Here is a 20167-nt window from a genome sequence, read left to right as displayed (position 1 = left end):
GGAATCTGGCGGCAGCAGCCAGAGTTGGAGGGGTCTCTGCTGGTCAACATTTTTATGAAGCCAGTAGATGAATCTGCCCTTTGGCAGCTGCAGACGCTGTCAGCTGTAGCAAGGCGGGCTTTGGGGGGCCTGAGGCCGTGCTGGCCGAGCCAGGTCATCTCAGCAAAGCCTCTGTTCATGGAAGGGGGCAGCCTTCCAGTTAAACGCCTGGAGATGTTTCAGGGAAGCGAGCTGCTCAGCTGGGGTCAGACTGGCCTGAGCTTTGACTCCGAGTAGCTAAGGACGTGAGTTCATGCTCTGTTCCTCATGACACCTAATTGTTCTGTGTGTTCACTAACCCCCAGGCACTGTGTCAACTGGTCTGTGCCATTAACTCGTGTTACCCACACACAGACCCAGGAGGACAAATGTCCCCAGGATCACACAGACCATAAGGGGTCCAGCTGGGATCTGAGTGGCGGTCTGGTTCCAGCTCAGAACTCATAATCGTTGCAGGAGGAGGTGGCCACCTCTTCTGTTAATGCAGTGGTCTCCAACTTTTTTGGTACCAGGCATTGGTTTCAGGTAAGATGATTTTTTCATGGATCTGGGGGATGTGAGTGATGGGGAACAGCTGCAAATACAGATGAAGCTTACCTCCTGCTGGGTGGCCTGGTATTGACAGGACTGCTACTGGTCCATGGCCCAGGTATCGGGCTGTTAATGGGCTGACAGTAGGACCCATCCTCTCATGGGAATGCTCTGTAGTTCCAATGCGGCGCTCGGTGTATGGCTTCAAATATTCCTGAGATCATGGCTGCCACTGTCTGTGAAGCCTCCACTGTGAAGAGTGGTCGGGGTTTTCTATGCATACACCTCTTGGATTGGGTACATCCTGTCCTCTCTCTAGGCATCAGTTTCCTTGTCTATAAAAGGCCAGACTTGGAAAAGAATTATGTCTGAGGTTCTTTCCCGATCAGGGATGCTTGTATCCCACTCTGCTACCAAGTCCTTTTTTCTCTGTGTCTTGCTCTTCACTCATCTCAGTTCTACAAACATATTCCGGAAAAGAACTTCTGCAGGCACCATCATTTGCTCCCCACTAGCCTGGGGAAGGAGGTGTCTATCTTTAAGGAGAAGGGGCAAACGAGCCACACACACTCCCATCAGACGACAGGCAGCAGCAACAGCAGAATCCCTTTGTCTGAGTACCCCCAGGGGAGGTATTCAGGGTGTACCTCGGCTCCACAGCTGGTCTGTCCCGACAACCACTTGCCTCCCTTGTACCCCCCAGCTTCATCAACACACAGATTCCAACTGGGCTCCCTCATGTCTCTCTCTTTTTCTGTAAGGTCACAATTGTGGCTTTTCCAGTAGTCATGTACAGATGTGAGAGTTGGACCATAAGAAGGCCAAGTGCCAAAGAATCGATGATTTCTAACTGCAGTGCTGGAGAAAACTTGAGAGTCCCTTGGACAGCAAACAGGTCAAACCAGTCAATCCAAAAGGAAATCAACCCTAAATATTCACTGGAGGGACTGATGCTGAGGTTGAAGTCCCAGTACTTTGGCCACCTGATGTGAAGAGTTGACTCATTGGGAAAGACCAATGCTGGGAAAGATTGAGGGCAAGAGGAGAAGGGGTTAACAGAAGATGAGAGGGTAGGATGGCAGTTTGAGCAAACTCCGGGAGACGGTGAAGGACAGGGAAGCCTGGCATGCTGCAGTCCATGGGGTCACAAAGAGTCAGACAAGCCTGAGTGACTGAATATCAACAATTCGTCAGCCGCTGCCAGACTGCGTGGTGGAAGCCACAGTCTCTTTTCCAGCTGCCCCAGAACAAGGGCCTTCCAGGGACCTGCCTTGCGCACCTCACACGATTCCCAGGCTACCTCTTTTCCCAGTCCCTTGCCCAGCTCTCTGCTGGAATTTCAGAAACATATGGCTGTGTGTGTGGCCTGTGCATTCATGAAAGGTTCACAGCCCTGAAGAGGTGCTCTGCCTTAGTTGTTGAGGAAGATCCCGAGAGAACTGAAAACCTGGTCCTTGAAATACAGCACCGATCCACTCATAGAAAGAATGACAAGTTTCAGGCACAAGATAGGAAAAACTAAAATCTGGGGGGCTTCCCAGGTAAAGTGGTAAAGAACCCGCTGCCAATGCAGGAGACACAAGAGATGCGAGTTTGATCCCTAGATAGAGAGGATCCTCTGGAGGAGGGCATGGCAACCCACTCCAGTATTGCCTGGAAAATCCCATGGACAGAGGAGCCTGGCGGGCTACAGTCCATGGGGTCGCAGAGTCGGACATGAATGAAGGGATTTAACACACTGCAAACTGTGGAATTCTGAGTGGCTCCTGAACAGAATAAATTATATTCCTGTGCCCTCTGCTGGTAAAGAGCGGCACTAGCCTTCCTGGGGCCTGCAGAAAGGAGGCAGACAAAGAGGGTGACTCACACGCATCCTTCTGTCCCTAGAGTCTCATCAGATCGGAAGTCCGCTGTTATTCATGAGGGGGGAGGCGGCCATCAGCAGGATGCCCAGACGGAATGGAAATGTGCCCATCCGTCTCAGGCACCAGAGGCTTCAAACTGCCAGTGGGCAGAGGACTACGGATGCCACTGCCTCACCCGGGCCTGAAGGGTGAGGACAGGTGTGGTGCAGGATGGGCGGGGACGACAGCCCAGCCTGAGCAAAGGATGGTACCCAGCAGACTGCCAGTGGACAGGCTGTGCCCCCCAGACACCCGAGTGCCTCTCGGCCACTCCAGGCTCGGAGGAAAAGATGTTATTTCATTCCCAAGAGGAATCTTAGCGAGGGGGTGGGGTCTTAAAGTAGAAACACCCACCCACTTGCTCACGGATCTGGGTTTTCTATAGATACACCCCTCAGACTGGGTACACCCCATCCCAGGGGTGTGAGTAAAAGAATCCATCTGCCACAGCAGGAGCCTCGGGAGACTCGGGTTCGATCCCTTGGTCGGGAAGGTCCCCTGGAGGAGGGCACGGCAACCTACTCCAGTATTCTTGCCTGGAGAATCCCACGGACGGAGGAGCCTGGGAGGTTACAGTCCATAGGGTCACAAACAGTTGGACATGATTGAAGCGACTTAGATGCACACCCTTCCCCTCTCTAGGAATCAGTTTCCTTGTCTATAAAATGCAAGAGTTGGAAGAGTGATGTCTGAGGTTCTTTCTGGTTCAGGGATGCTGGTATTCCACAAGCCTGGATCCAAGGGGGCCCTGCCGATACGCTGAAGGCAAAACTGCCTGCTGGATACCTGCCTTCTCGCCCCAGGCAGCCTTCCCCATGCCCTGGGAGGTTTCCTCTTCCGTCCCTTCCTTCGAGACTCCTGTCCTGTTCTGCCTTTGCTGCAGGGCGGAAGTGGGCTTTTTGTCCATGGAGGCAAGATGGCAGCTGACTCTCACCTGTGTGGTTTCTCTGACCAGGTCACCCCCTCATCCCCTTCGCTAGGAATAGGATCAAAGGGCCAACCCAAAGCTAAAAAACTGCAGTGTTCAATCACCTCCTGAACAGACCCAGTGCTCTAAAATAATAAATAAATAAGGCCGCATTTTATTTTTTCCCCCTCCGTTTGGAAATTTGTAACATCATTAGCTACAAGTAAATATATCAGTGGAATTAATGGAGTGAATCACAAAGTGACTTGATTGGATTTAAAACCACATAATGTCTTTGGGGTGAATTAGTAAATTTAGCACTGTCGAGAGATGATGAATGGAGAACCGGGGGACTGAGAGTTCTTATTGATCCTGGGAATAGATCAGGATGAGAAGAAGGGGAATGGCTTCCCACGCTGTTTTCAGAGAGAAAGGAAACATGTCTTCTCAGCTCGTTAAGTTGCATGGGAACACAGCGCCCTTTTGCAGGCGTGTGGTTGAGGTGTGACCACATATGCTGGGTTCCCAGGTGGCGCTAGTGGTAAAGAATCTGTCTGCTAGTGCAAGAGCCGCAGGAGACATAGGGGGTTTGATCCCAGGATTGGGAAGATCCCCTGGAGAGGGAAATGGCAACCTGCCCTAGTATTCTTGCCTAGAGAATCCCATGGACAGAGGAGCCTGGCGGGCTCTAGTCCATAGGATCACAGAGAATCAGACACGGCTGGAGTGACTAAGCAATAGTTTGGTGGGCAGTGCTTAAGAGGGCCTCCAGTGATCCCCACATCTGGAATTCATGTCCTTGTGGAAGGATTCCTTCTCCCCAGTGTAGACAGAAACAAGTGGCTTGCTTCTAACACACAAAACGCAGCAGAAGCAATGAGGTGTCACTCCCGAGACTAGGTTATCAAAAGACTGCGGCTTTGTCTCCTGTGTGCTCACCCTGTCCTGGGCTGTCTGCTCCGCAGGGGCCATGCTGAGGTCAGCCCTGCAGAGAGGCCCAAGGGAGCCAGCCTCAGAGTCGACCTGCCCATGGCTGCCAACAGCCACTGGGGCTGCTTGGAAGCAGAGCCCCTCCAGATACGCTTTTACATGATTTGAGACCGGCTAAACTCCTTGACTGCAGCCTCATGAGGGACCCTGAGCTAGAACCAGCCAGATTGAGGGCGGGAGGAGAAGGGGGCAACAGAGGATGAGATGGTTGGATGGCATCACTGACTCAATGGTCATGAGTTTCAGCAAAGTCCAGGAGATGGTGAAGGACAGCGAAGCCTGGCGTGCTGCAGTCCATGGGCTTGCAAAGAGTTGGACACAACTCAGTGACTGAGCAAAGCTGCTCCTGGGCTCCAGACCCAGAGAAATAAACCGAGATAATAACTATTGTTTAAAGTCACTAATTTTGGGGTAATCTGCCATAAAGCAACAGATTAATACACCAGGCAGCTTGCTGGGGCCACTGAGATGCGAGTAGAAACAGTGCATGTCATTTCTGAGGCAGAGCTGGCTTCCTGCCTTGGCAACTGGGCAGGCAGCAGTCAGATAAAACTTCTGTGAGCCTGGGTCTTGGAGGGACTACCAGGGGAAAGTCCCATCCCCTTCTCACCCCAAATACCACTAACCTGCACTTAAGAACACAAGACATTGGTTTGAAGTATGGTATGTTGCCTTTAGGGCTTCCCAGGTGGCGCTAGTGGTAAAGAACCTGCCTGCCAATGCAGGAGATGCAAGAGACACGGGTTCGATCCCTGGGTCAGGAAGATCCCCTGGAGGAGGTCATGGCAACCCACTGCAGTATTCTTACCTGGAGAATCCCACAGACAGAGGAGCCTGGCAGGCTACAGTCCATGGGGTTGCAGACTGAAGTGACTTGGCACATAGCCCCTGCTTTCTTGAAAGCCCACCACAACAGTGTCTTACAGAAACAAGTTTCAAAGCCGGTCTCCTTGACCCTATGTGTACATCTGCACTTAGGAGCTCCAGCTTTTAGTTTAAGAAACAGGGTCCTCTTATGGGTTCATGGACCGACATTCAGTGAATATGTGTGTTTGCTGGGTATTTCCAAATCTGTCCCCTCACTTACCTTACATCAGTCCTGAAGGCAGATATAAGTTCTGTTACCTTGACTTTACAGATAGGAAAATTCAGATTTGAAGAGTGAAATCAACCCCAGGTGGTTATTAAGCCTCTAGGCAGACATGAGCAGAACACAGGCTTGAGTCCAGGCCCTCTGAACCTACACTCACCATCTTCCCTCTAATCTCAAGGGGGTCACCAGCTAGAGAGGTGGTTGCATTAAAGTTGCTTCTTAGTAGGAAGGTTTTAGAACTCAGAGGGCTGGGGCTCCTTTGTGATGGGGAAAGGGCTTGTGGGTAGGGCTTAGAAATTGAGATAAATTCCTTACTTGTGTCAATGAAGACTGCATCCACATAGATTTTGGTACAGAAAGAGCCCAGGATAAATCCACAGGCTGGTCCAAACACCAGCATCGTGAACAGGATTCCTGAAAGAAGAAGATGGATGAAACCAAGATTAGATTAAAAGCAGAAGGCATTCAATGAGCAAAACTGTCAAAGCATGAGAAAACTGTTTTACATTGATCAGATGAGAGGTTTGATTAGACAAATGCTATCAGAGGAATTAGTCTAAATATCCTAGAGGGGAAAGCAACTATTCTAATTTTTGGAAACCCTATTGAAGCACTATCACGCAGGAATTCTATAGTTTCTGTAGGTTGCTCTGAAATATTTCTAGGCCTCCAGTACACTTAACTTTTGAGGACTCTACTCCATGTCACATCGGACCCATAAAATACATCCAAGTTTATCATGAAAATTTTTTTTTCAGCCATAAACATTTTGGGAAGGATTTTTATCATTTTGCTTTCACATTGATTTGGCTTTATGTAATTCATTTAATATACAGTTGGCAAAGACTTCTCAGACCTCACTGTGCACACAGGAATTCTTATGAAGTGAGAAAAGCTGAAGCCACAAATTATTCTCCAATGTAATGAAATGTTTATGGGCATTAAATTTAGCAAATAACAAAGCTGACATAATGGCATGCTTTGAGCACATTTAATTAGACATTTTATTAATTTCAGTTTTGCAGGCCCTCCCCACTTGTATTTTTGGAATTGCTCTCTGTTGTTGATCTAACAGCCATTCAGGACTCAAGCTCTTTCGTAGGACTTGAGAAGACGGTACCAGGCACGTGCCTAAGCACTGGGTTTGCCAAAAAACTCTTTCTGGTTTTTCTATAACAGCATGTGGGAAAACCCTAACAAACTTTCTGGCCCACCCAATATGTATCTAATAGATGCAGTATCTGGAATTTTGCACAGAACTTTTGGCTCACTCTGGCAAAAGCAATGAGCCCAAACCAAAAAGCTGCAGGCTGTTCTCTACTTAACTAAATTTCAACTTGAGCACTGACAGTTCACAAGGCCCTAGGAGTAAAAATAACAGTAAAGAAGTGCCTTTTTCTTAGGAAGCTGGTTACCTGTGGGGACAATCAGTACATGGTCAATTCAACCCAAGCAGACAGCCTGGAGGGTGGATGCTAACAGGTCTATGTGGGCACATGAAAAACAGGGTAGGAAATGGATTCAACCGGAGGGAATCTGAGCTCAGTGGAGGGTTTCTGGTCTGCTCACAGAGTAGACTAACTCAGCCTGAAATTTCCAGAGATGGATCTGCTCAAATACTCATCCACTCAATCAACACTTCTTGAGTTCCTTCTTTGCACCAACCAGCCTTCTTAGGGATGGAGACTCAGTGTTGAAACAAGCAATCAAAAATCCAAGCCTTCCTGGAGCTCACTGACTTGGACGGAGAAGAAAACAAAACTTAAGAAAACCAAAGGAATATCACTCAGCCATGAAAAGGAATGGACTGGTGCCTTTTGCAGAGATGTGGTTGGACCTGGAGTCTGTCATACAGAGTGAAGTAAGTCAGAAAGAAAAAAACAAATACTATATGTTAATGCATATATGTGGAATCTAAAAAATGCTATTGGCGATCTTATTCACAAAGCAGAAATGGAGACACAGACATAGAGAACAGACAGAACAAACATATGGATACCAAGGGGGAAGGTGGGGTGGGATGAATTCAGAGACTGGGACGGACACATATGAAACACCATTGATGGAGAAGGAAATGGCAACCCACTCCAGTGTTCTTGCCTGGAGAATCCCATGGACAGAGGAGTCTGGGGGTTACAGCCCATGGGGTCACAAAGAGTGGACATGACTGAAGTGACTCAGTACAGCAAGCTGATTGATATGATGTATAAAATGAGTAACCAATGAGAACCTGGTGTGCAGTACAGGGGGCTCTGATCCGGGCTCCGTGGTGACCTAAAAGGGGAGGAAATCTAAACTGGCGATGTATGTGTACATGTGACTGATTCACTTTGCTGTAGAGCAGAAACTAATCAACATTGTAAAGCAACTATACTCACAGAGAAAAGAAACTATAGACAGGAGCTGGACTGATTTCTACATACTTGGCAAAGGAAACCAGGTGTTTTTCACTTTCAGACCAGAACCCAGAATCCCAAAGCAAGTACTTTAAGATGACTTATAAAGAATGCTGTTTGATGAAGGAAGGGATGAAAGAGGATGGTTTCCATCACAGGAATGGAATCATGTGAATTCCACTGAGGAATGAATCCACCCTCGGTGAAATCCTACTCCTAGATTTAGAGCACTCTAGAAGTTCAAGTGTCTCAAGATAGCCACTCCTGTACCCAGCTGGTGACCCTGGTCTCCCAGTTATTTCTGTTTATAGGAATCTGGAGAGCAGCAAAATCTGCTTTATTACAACACTGGCTCTGGTTTGTCACAATTTAGGTTGAAAAAACTGAACAGAGAAAATTGAGAGAGGTGAGGGTGTTTTTGGAAGGGTCTAGAGTGTAGGGAATCTTTCAAAGATGGGCTAGAATTAGGAGGATTGTCCTTAGCTGGGCTGAGTTAGGGAGAAGAGCGATCTTGGCTCTGCTTGGTGGATGGAGGAAAGGGAAGCAGGAAGAGATGCTGAGAAAGATACAGGGTCAAGGGTGTGGACAGGGGGTGTCCAAGGTAACAGCAGCACCCAGGGGAGACTGAAGGACTTGCTGCTTCAGGGCAAAATCCCGAAGCCAGTTATGTCCTTCTGAGCAGGACACAGGTGAAGGCAGAGGGGAGTCACTGGCCAGCAAGTAAATCAACTACTCAGGCTGTTCCCAAAGAAGGGACTTGAAGACAGGGACATGATTCTCTTGCCCAGAACTACCCCTCTGACTCCCCTTCTATGCTCCTGGCATTTGCTCTGATCTCCAGCACCACTCCCCCCCCCCCCCGCCTCACATGATAACACACTTCTTTTCATGCAAATTAAATACCCCCCACAATCAATGTAACAACCACTGCTCCATCCCCCACAGAGTGAACAATAAAAATTATAATCTTGAATAGGTCAAAGGACCCAGCATTATGTGTCAACGGAAAGAAACAGCCAATGAGCTTCAGAGCTGGTGTTGAGAGTGTATTACCCTCCCCCACGTGGGGACAGCGGAGCGCGTGGACAGACCAGTGTCACAGGAAGCTGGAGACTCCAGGCCCTGGGTGTCCTGTCCTTCTGCAACTTATGACACAAAAGGAGGGCATCCCTCAAGCTCAGGGGCCCACAGGAGCCCTGTGGGGCCCAGACAGGCCATCCAGCCATTCTGGCAGCTCCGATAGGCAGAGGCCACTGCCGTGGAGCCACGTGCCAAGGTGACTGCTCCCTCCGGTTCCTCTAGGACAGGGCTCGGGTCTCTGAAACACTGGGCTGCAGCTCTCCATTTTAACAGGACAGAGCTCTCTCTCAAAGAAACAAGATAGCGTGGCTTCCCTGGTGGCTTGGGGGTAAAGAATCCGTCTGCCAATGCAGGAGACACGGGTTCGATCCCTGACTCTGGAAGATCCCGCATGTCACGGAGCAACTAAGCCCATGTGCCACAACTATTGTGCTCCAGAGCCTGGGAATAGCAACTATTGAGCCCAGGTGCTGCAACTACTGAAGCCCGCATGCCTTAGCGACCACGCTCTGCACCAGAAGCCAGGGCCCTGGGGAGCCCATGCGCCGCAACTGGAGAGCAGCCAGCCCCCACCTGCCACCACCAGAGAAAAGTCTGTGTAGCAACAAAGCACAGTCAAAAAATAAAAATAAATAAATGATGAAAAAAAGAAAAGCCATAGAATCTCATTCCAAAAACAAGAAAGAAAAAAAAAAAAAAGATGTGTGATATGCATTTTTGTGCAACGGGCACCACCTCTTTGTTTGAAATCTCTGGGGACATTTTTAATTTATCTTTTGTATTTTAAACCTTTTATTTTGTATTGGGGTACAGCCGATGAACAAACGTTGTTGTGATAGTTGCCGGTGAACAGTGAAGGGACTCAGTACACATACAGCTATCCATGGTCTCTGGGTGCATTATTTTTTTAAAAGCAGCTTTTCCTCAGAGATACGCCAAGTGAACCTCTAGCAGCAACGGGTTCTAGAATGTTCTCCAAGGGATGATCTGGTAGTGGGGATGGCTTCAAGCGTCAGGAAGCACCCTTACTGTTGCAGAAATATCTCAGGGTAACAGCTCAGATCACACAGCATGGGAGAGCACTGTCCTGGGTCTGCAGAGGGTGGTTTTCCCCTGAGAGCCTGCAGGCTGGCTGGGCTCTTACAGAAAGGCACTTGGAACGCGCTTCCTTGCTCTCTTGTCGATTCATCCCACCAGGCTGTGATTTTGTTCTTGTTTATCAACCACCCCCCACCCCCCAAAAAAACACAACCGTTCTGCCTAAACAGACAAGAAACAGATGGTCCAGCATCCCTGCGTTGAATGGCGAGGACCTCCGGGTCCCCGGGTCGCTGTAAGGGGGTGGGGGGTGGCGGGGGTTGTAGGTTACTCAGCGGCGCGGTGCTGCCCCCTACTGTCTGCCAGGCTGTATGCACGGGAGGGGAGCCTGAGAGGCAGGGATCAGAGACACGAGAGTGGCCCCCTCCCGTGCTGCCACCCTGAGCCCGCGGCTTTACAAGCTTAATCTCCTGTAATCCGTTCAGTGACCACAGGGGGGAGTCTCCTGGGCCTGCTGTTTCACAGCAGAAGGAACGGTTCAGCATCTCCCTTCCCAACAAGGGAGCCAGAAGGCAGCACAGCGGGCCCCGCGATCGGGTTTCTCTCATCCCCTCAGACAGCTCAGGAGACAGCAGGGGCCGCCTGGGGGCAGATCCCAGCCCCACCACGTCCTAGCTCTGGGCGGCCTGGGAAAGGTCTGTTTCACTTCCTGGTGCCTCAGCTTTCCCATCTGTAAAATGGGAATGATACCAGGCCTATTCCGCAGGGAGGACTTAATGACCTTAATCAGAGTCTGGCACCTAGAAAGAGCCATGAACGTGTTAAATGGAGGTCCCCCGTGTCTCTTCCTCTATAACGAAGGCCACCACACCTGGGTTCCCAGTCCTCCCCTCTCCTCCCATGCCTCATTTCCTAAAGCCAGCAGCAGGCAAGAGGGGCTGGAGCTGGGGGCAGGCCAGGTCCCAGAGAGGGCAGTGGGAGGCAGCCGTGATCCCAAGCCTCATGAGGGTCCAGACCGACTGGTCGTCCAGAGTCCAGAGTCCACCCCATGCTCTGACTGCCCACCCGCCAAGTGCATCCTGATGTTAACCCGGCTTCCCAGGGACATGATGCCTGAGCGAAGGGAGAGGGGATGGGACGACCCCATGGTGACCGCACTCTGGCATCCTGCTCTGAACACAGGCCTTCTGCAAATGAGGGTAGTGTACATCTGCAGTTCCCAAACTGTGGGCCGAGGCACCCCAGGATACGACTGTGAACTCACAGGGGCGCAGCAAAATGTTTTTTAAGTTTTCGAGGGAAACCCAGTGATACCTGACATTTGTCAGACGCTACTTGTACAACTACTCACCACTACCCGCTCAAGGTAGCTGATGGTTTCAGCACTGCATTGAGCTACATTCCTTTCAACTACATCCTGTCTCTGTGAACTAAGTCGCTGCTCTGATAAATAGCAAACATGGTGTGGAAATCAATGCAGAACACGGGAAATGAGGGTGGTGGGGTCCCACCTGACCCCAAGGTTTAAGAAGCTGTGTAGTTCCCAGCAGGGACACACACCTATTAGTGAGTAATCGTGCTTACTTAGAAATAAAATAGATGGGACCTCCCTGGTGGTTCAGTGGCAAGGACTCCACGCTCCCAATGCAGGGGGCTTGGCTTCAACCCCTGGTCAGGGAAGTAGATCCCACATGCCACAACTGAGATGCAGCGCAGCCAAGTAAATATTTTTTACATTAAAAAACATAAATATTTTTTCTTTCAAGTAATGTGTCTTATTTTTCCAGACATGTATTATATTAAGTCGTTTGAAGCAAACAGCTTGATAAGCCACAATGACTGGGTATGTCTTGCAGACGCAGGGCTCTGTGAAAAATAAGACGCTAAGGGTACAATGTAGAAGGAAACAGCTACCCACTCCAGTATCCTGGCCTGGAGAATTCCACGGACTGTATAGTCCATGGGGTTGCAAAGAGTCGGACACGACTGAGCGACTTTCACTTCACTTCAAGGGTACAGTGAACCAACAAAGTTTGGGACTCTCTGGTGTAAACCAGCTGCCCAGGCTGTATAATTTTCTGACTTAGAACCAGCCATCTCTGGACACTGGGGAAGAAGAGATGAACTGGACAAACATTTGCCCTGGAGAAGCTCGCTGTCTTGTTGGAGAGACTTCCAACCATTCTCCATCATTTAAAATACATAATGGGGTTCACATGCTTGTCAGGTCTACCATATCCTTCTACTTCTCTGAATATCCAGTCTACTGATTTGTGAGTTTGATCTTGAAACTCCAACTAAAAATCTCAATTTATCTACTTAAAAATAATTGTAATATATAGTGGAACTATATGTAACTTTGTTCTGTATTTTCCAAGTCTCCCATAAAAGTGTTATCACATTTTCATAATTTTAAAACTATAAAAGAAAGAGAAAAATAATACATAATGGAACCTACAGGTGCCAGGCACTGCTCGAGGAGCTGAGATATGGCTGTGGACAAAACAGACCAAGTTCCTGATTTTTTTGTGGAGTTTGTATTTGGGAAGAAGAAAGGCCATAAACAAATTAACCTACCATATGATGTCAGTGCCAAAGAGGATAGGGCATAATAGGGCGGAGCAGGAGAAAGACCACCCAGTGTACCCTGTGTTGTAAATAACAGGGCACTATATTATACGTGCTAGCAAGCTGGGGTGAGTGGACTTGCAGGCTAAGAGTTCCATCGTGCAGAGGGCAAAAGAAGTCTCCCCAAAGATGTCCATGTCTTAATCCTTGGAACCTGTTATCATAATTGACCAAAGAGAACAAAGGCTACAGATGGAATTAAGGTCACTAATCAGCTGACTTTAAAATAAAGAGATTATATTGATTATCCCCATGGGCCACTGTAATCACATTTTTGCTATTTAGTCGCTAGGTCATGTCCAACACTTTGTGACTCCATGGACTGTTGCGCACCAGACTCTGCAAATGTAATCACCTTTAAACGTGGAAGGAGGAAGAAGACAACTCAGAGTCACAGAAGGAGATGAGACCACAGAACCAGAGCCGCGGCATCATGAGAAAGACTTGACGAGTCACTGCTGGCTTTGCAGATGGAAGACAGGGCCTGAGCCCAAGAATGTGGGTGCCCTTGGGAGCTGGGAAAGGAAAGAAAATGGGCTCTCCCCTCCAGAAAGGATCCTCTAGAAGGAAGGCAGCCCTGCCAACACCTTCATTTTTAGCTCAGTGAGACCCATTGTGGACTTCTGACCCACAATGTAAGATCATATATGGCTTACCTTAAGCCACTCAATTTGTGGTAACTTTTTACAGCAGTGATAGGAAAACAAATACAATTGTTAAGCAAATTTGAGGATAACCTCAGAGCTTAACACCTGCTAATACACATGTGAACCTCTAAGAACAAGACGTTGCACAAATCTGCTGGCTAATTATGTGACCATGGGACATTTCTGCAGGTCATTTTTCAGACATGGCGTTGACTGGGACTCAGTCCCTCCTGCTTTTCCCAGGACAGTGTTCTTTGCATGTGTCTCTCTCAGCATTGGGGAGGCACCTTCTAGAAGCAGTGTGCCAAGGGGCCTGCCATGACAGTCTCTAGCAAGAGGTCAGGCCAGACACGCAGAACCAGAAACACTTGCAAAACCCAAATGGAGACTTCTATGTATTTGTAATTTCCTGGTCCAGGAAGAGTTAATCAACTTTATTATTATTACTGATATATGATGGTGAACAATAATACTAAACAACATCTTTTGTGTGTCTGTAGAAAGTGACATACTGATTTTAAATTGTTCATAGAAACAATGAGGGCCAAGACCAGCCTGGATACCTTGCAAGAAGAAGAAGAATTGGCAAGACTCTCCATACTGGACATTAGGACTGCTTTTAAAGCTGTAATGATGAGGACTGTGTGCTGCTGGCACAAGAAATAGCAAATATGCAAGTGACGGAGAAGAGAAAGCCCAGAAATGGATCCATACTTGCGTGAACACCTAATTTATGGGAAAGTATGCATACGAAGCAGTGGGGGAAAGGATGAGTTATTCCATAAATGGTGCTAAGTAAACTTGAAATTCTAGGGGAAAAAATCAGCTGCACAACACATGTAGGAATCAATTCCAGGCAGATCAGAGACCTGTGAGAAAAGCAAAACAATAAAGTTGCTGGAAGATAATAGACAAGAGTACTGCCACAATGTTGGGGGCAGGGAGAGATTTCTTAAACCAAACAAAGCACAAAGCACTAAAAGAAAAGCTTGACAAATTGTTCTATATTAAAATTACGAAGGTCATTCCTTAGATTCATCAAAAGAGCACATTAAGAAATCTAAGATGTGGGAAAATATACATGTAACACACATCCTTAAAAACATGTATACGAGAATCAGACAGCTCACATCAAGAACGTATTTAAAAGCGTTTATAAATCAATGAGACGAGGACTAACCGGTTGTAGGGCTTCCCTGGTGGCCCAGCTGGAAAGAATCCGCCTATCAGTGCAGAAGACACGGGTTTGATCCCTGGTCTGGGAAGACCCCACATGTCAAGGGGCAACTAAGCTCGTGCACCACAGCTGCTGGGCCTGCGCCCTCGGGCCTGGGAGCTGCAGCTACTGAAGCCTGGACCTCCTACAGCCTGTGCTCGGCGACAGGAGAAGCTACTGCAGTGAGAAGTCCATGCACCGCAACTATAGGCAGCTCCGGCTCAGGCAACTAGAGAAAAGCCCACACGGCAACGAAGACCCAGTGCAGCCAAAGAAATAAATAAAATTATTTTTAAAAGTTAGAAAGGAAAAAGACAAAACAGTGGAAAAGGGGGCAGAAACCTTAACAGATACTTCACAAAAGAGGAAACTCAGAAGAACAAGGCAACATGACAAGATGCTCAACTTCATTAGAATTCAGGGATGTGTAAATTGTAAGAACAGTGAAACGTCACTAGATTTTCAGCTGACTGTAGAGCCTGACAATACCCAGTGTTGGCAAGAATGTAGGCGATCTGGACTCTTGCACACTGCTGGTAGGAGTGTAAATTAGACAACCATTCTGGCAAAACTTTGGCAGTGTCTATAAATTTAAAGAGGAACTCACCCATGACCCACAAACCCAATTCCTAGGCAGACACCCTACAGAAAAGTCTGATATGCACTAGGAGACACATCCAGGGATACTCATCCCAACACTGTAAGATGCTTGAACTGGAAGCAACACAATGCCCATCGACAGTACAACAGAGAGACACGCTGTGACATCTTCATATAATGGGATTATTATACAGCAAAGAACACACATCATCAATAACCTGGATTAATCTTAAAAGACACAATTCCAAAAGAACACAGACAGGCAAGAATACCCACTGGTGTGATTCTACTTACACAGAATTGAAAACAGCAAAATTAAACCATGGAGAGATATACAACTAGGAAGTCAAACTGTAAAGATAAAACAGGGAAATAAATAATAGAGAAGTCAGGATGGTGGTTTCTGTTGCCCTGGAGGGAGGGAGGGAGTTACAATAGAGGAAGCAGAGGTGGGGGAGGGTGGATTCTTAGGCACTGATTTTGTATTTGGTCTGTTTTCAGGCTATGTAGATATTTGTTTCACAGCAATTTGTTAGGTTGTAATATTTTCTCTGCACAAAAACATGATTATTACATTTCATAGACACACACATGTGTGTATATAAATACCTATAGCAAAATGGCTATTGACTCTTTATCGAGTGCTTATTGTATTGATATGATGCCAGGGACAGGACTATGCAATTTATATCCCTTATCTCATTGTTATCTCATGATTCCTTCTAACAAGGCAAGGAGGCAGCTGCCTTCATCACAGCTGTGTCCAAAAAGGAACTGAGGCTCACAGAGGTTGGGCAACTCGCTCCAGGGCCCCTGGCTTCCAGCGGGCAGCTGGTCCCTGTGCCCTTTGCAACACAGTATCCAGCTAGTTCCAGCACAGATAACAAAGTTAAAGAGGGAAAACCACACCCAACCCCAAACCCTGCGGCTCACAGGCAGCTACCTGCTTCTCACACCTCACACCACAACGAGGATGTGGACAGAAACCATCTGGTTCCAGAAGTGGGTGTGGATTCTAGAGCTGGGCTGGGGTGAATCCTGGTACCACCACATACTGTGGGCAGTCCTGGGCAAGACCCTCACCCTCTCTGTGATTTCACATCTGAAAATAGCAGGTGGCAATAAGATGTACTTTACAGCGCCTGTGGGTAGGGATGAATGAGGCAGAGGTAAGGGCCCAGTGTGACCCCGGTCCGGATGCAGCACTTCAGGGATGCTGGTCTCCATGGATGCTCTGTGGCTGTGCTGGGTGGGGAAGAGCTAGCAGATCCCAGGGAAAGGAGATACGCTGTGGGTGCCCCGTTTTCCTGCTCAGAGGGCCCTGAGTCTTCTGCAGCCAGGCCCACTTGAAGGCCTGCTCTCTCCTGGCCCTCGTGGAGGAGGCCTGCCACCCAGCTACAGCAGCGCATGTGGTACCCCGTGGAAGAGGAAATGCCGACTCTCCCCTCCAAGTACCATCCTTTTCTTTGCTGGAGTGTGACACCGGGCCTGGCTTCTGAGCTAAGAGCCCATCAGGACAAGGACACAGGGGCAAAGGCTGTCCCCGAGGAGCAGAAGGCACAAACTCTATATTGCTGGAAGCAAAAGCAAAAAAGGCAATCCAGAAGCCCAGTGGTTTCTCCCAGTGCATCCACTCACTCTGTAGTCAGACGCATCCATTAGTATCTCTGAGGGTCACGGGTGGAACAGGGCAGGGACGATGTCTGCCTGGAGGGTGAGTCAGCACGCGACAGGAAGGACAGCATCAGGCTCCAATGTGCCCTGTGTGTCTGTGAGCACAGCACAAATGCTCCCTGTACCTCAGTTTCCAACTCCGTAAAATGGGCTCACAACAACCCCCAGCTTCTTCGGAGCCTTTGAGAAGCAAATGCACTAGCACCCGACAAAGGCTCCAGATAATATATTTCCTGGAACATAGATGGTTCTTGAAAAACAGTAGCTGTTATGCTCCTCACTGGTACTTCTGGCAGCAGGATTTCCTTTTCTGCTTTACAGGTTTTACTTTTTTGGTTACTTAGGTAAGAGACGCTTATTTCAAAGAATGTGGACTACACAGAATAATGTATAGAAATGCCACTATTCCCATATTTCGTTTGGGCATTATTGCACTTGCATTGTATTTCTCCCATGTGTTCTTTCCATTATTTATTATTAACTTGGCTGTGCCGCATCTTAGTTGCAGCACGCGGGGTCTTTCAGTTGCTCCATGTGTTCTTGCATTGGTGGGACCAGACAGGTTCACTTGAAAACAAAAACTCTTTTCCTTGTTGTAAAAGATACACACGTTCAGTGAAGAATGATCTGAGAATAAAGCCAGGATGGAGAGGCACCGCAGCACAGCGGCCACGAACACAGAGAGGGCCAGTTCATTAGCTGTGTGACCTTGGGGAAGTTAATTACCTTCTCTGGGCCTCTGGGCCCTCACCTGAGAGCTGGCTAACAATAGTTCCTACCTTGCAAGGTTGTTCCAAGGGTGAAGTGATGAATGCATGTCATGGGTGCATGTCACAGCACCTGGCATACAGTAATTGTTTAATAGATTTGAGCTATTATTACTACAAGGAAGGTGGCGCAACTCCCATCTCTCACCACCCAGAGAAAAACACTCCCATTCATTTAGATATTCCCTTCTAGTTTGTCCCTATAGAAAAGATTACTTTTTAAAGAGTAATTAAAACAATATGTAGCAACTGAGATGGTTGAGTGGTGAGGTTAGGGCATTGGACTTAAGATCCAATGGGCTAGTGCCTGTGTGGGTTTGAACCCCACTCTCAGTAAATTCGGTTTTGGGCTTCCCTGGTGGCCCAGACAGTAAAGAATCTGCCTGCAATATGGGAGACCTGGGTTTGATCTCTGTGTTGAGAAGGTCCCCTGGAGGAGGGCATGGCAACCCACTCCAGTATTCTTGCCTGGAGAATCCCACGGACAGAGGAGCCTGGCGGGCTACAGTCCACGGGGTCGCCGAGTCGGACATGACAGAGTGACTAAGCACACAAAATATACAACACAGCCTGGAAACAAATGATAAGATTTTCTAAAGAAAACGTTTCAGAAACTCTATTTTTCAGCTAAGCTGGGTCTTTGCTGGGCTGTGCAGGCTGCTTTAGCTGTGGCTCAGCAGCTGAGGCACGTGGGCTTAGCTGTCCTGCAGCACGTGGAATCTTAGCTTCCTGACTAGGGATGGAACCCACGTCCCCTGCACTGGAAGATGGACTTAAAACCATCTGATCACCAGGGAAGTCCCTGGAAGAGACTTCTCTATTGCAATAGAACTTAAGGTGCTGGTAAAAGGGAATTTCAGGGCCAGGTATTTCTCGGTTGGCTTCATGGCAAGGGTGAAGGAAGAAGCTAATATGATTCGGAGCCACGATGCCTGGCGCCCAAGGCCTGGCTCCTGACCCCTTCCCTGGCTGCGAGGAGGGAGGGCACCCCAGGACACTGGGATCTCACGTGACAGTCCTGGCTTCTCAGCAAAGACTGAGACAGCACTGGGCTGGGGTGGGGGGCGAGGGGGGAGCTCAGGCTTCTGTGCTTGACAAGGAGAAAGATCCCTCCAGGGGAAGCCTGCGGTTTTCCCTGGAGGGAGCCTGAAATTTGCTTGATATTTGCTTGATTTGAGAAAAGACAACAGTCTCTCCAACAGTGTCTCACTGGGCTGGTACACAGTGGTGAGCGCTTTGACCTCTTTTCAAAGGAGAGTGGTCTTTTTTTTCATTATTAGTGTACATGAAATAGATAAGCAACAGAGATTTACTGCATAGCTCAGGGAATTATACTCAGTCATCTTGCAATAACCTATAATGGAATATAATCTGAAAAGAAAATCACTATGCAATATACTTGAAAGTAACACAATATTATAAACCAACTGTACTTTAGTAAAAAAAAAAAAAAACAAAAGTAATACATTCAGAAAAGGGAATGATTTACTAATATCCTATCATCCAGAGGAAAAAAGGAAAGGAGATCAGTCCTGAATATTCACTGGAAGGACTGATGCTGAAGCTGACCTTCCAGGTGGCTAATACTCTGGCCACCTGATGTGAAGAACCGACTCATTGGAAAAGACCCTGATACTGGGAAAGATTGAGGGCAGGAGAAGGGGACGACAGAGAATGAGATGGTTGGATGGCATCACCAACTCGATGGACATGAGTTTGAGCAAGCTCTGGGAGTTGGTGATGGACAGGGAGGCCTGGCGAGCTGCAGTCCAGGGGGTCACAGAGTCGGACACGACTGAGCAACTGAACTGAGCATCCTGAGACAATCGCTTCAAGTCTTTTCCCTTCTGTGTACCTGAGGTCAAACAAAAATTCTCATGGCCATTTGGTAAGGTACGTATTGTGAAACTCTTTTTGCATATGAGAAAACAGAAGCTCAGAGAGGCTAGTCGATTGCCCCAAGGCCACACAGCCAGTACTCGCTGGAGGTGGATTTGAACTCGGGCCTCCAGGACCACTTAGGTTCTTAGAGGAAGCACAGACAGGACATCCTGGTACAGCAGTGAAGTCTCTGGAATCAGCCAGACCTAGGCTGGGACCCTGATCACACTTGTTGATTTCCAAATGACTCATTTGCCAATGCTGAGTCTAGATTAAGAATATCTGTCTTTATCTATATTTAAAATGAATAACCAACAAGGACCTTCTGTACAGTACAAGAATTTCTACTCAGTGTTACGTGGCAGCATGGATGGGAGGGGAACTGGGCAGAGAATGGACACGTGTGTGTGTTGCTGAGTCCCTTCACTATTCGCCTGAAACTGTCACAACCTTGTTAACCGTCTATGCGTGTCTGTGTGTTAGTTTCTCAGTCGTATCTGACTCTGTGACCCCATGGACTGTAGCCCACCAGGCTCCTTTGTCCATGGGGATTCTCCAGGCAAGAATACTGGAGTGGGTTTCCATGCCCTTCTCCAGGGGATCTTCCAGACCCAGGGATTGAACCCAGGTCTCCTGCATTGCAGGCAGATTCTTTATAGGTAAGAGCTGCCTATACTGCAATACAAAATAAAAAGTTATGGCAAAAACCGCTACAATATTGTAAAGTAATTAGCCTCCAACTAATATAAATAAATGACAGAAAATTTTAAGAGTAC

At 48.0% G+C, this 20167-nt stretch overlaps 1 protein-coding gene and 1 long non-coding RNA gene across 3 annotated transcripts in view; one reads left to right on the top strand and one right to left on the bottom strand.

Moving 5' to 3' along the window:
* SLCO3A1 (solute carrier organic anion transporter family member 3A1) overlaps positions 1-20167 on the bottom strand; it is a 370079-nt gene that overhangs the window by 80612 nt on the left and 269300 nt on the right. For both annotated transcript variants that reach the window (XM_043489412.1, XM_043489411.1), the window contains exon 3: positions 5780-5878. In XM_043489412.1, the coding sequence (XP_043345347.1) occupies positions 5780-5878 (99 nt within the window). The remainder of the gene's footprint in view (positions 1-5779; positions 5879-20167) is intronic.
* On the top strand, positions 1531-19348 carry LOC122454801. Its single transcript, XR_006273525.1, has 3 exons — positions 1531-1558; positions 16233-16238; positions 19118-19348. It is a non-coding gene; the product is annotated as an uncharacterized LOC122454801 (long non-coding RNA).

The sequence above is a fragment of the Cervus canadensis genome, chromosome 17, assembly GCF_019320065.1.
Source record: "Cervus canadensis isolate Bull #8, Minnesota chromosome 17, ASM1932006v1, whole genome shotgun sequence".
NCBI lineage: Eukaryota > Metazoa > Chordata > Mammalia > Artiodactyla > Cervidae > Cervus > Cervus canadensis.
Note: the sequence above shows the minus strand (reverse complement) of the source record. Positions and strands in the feature narration are given on the sequence as shown.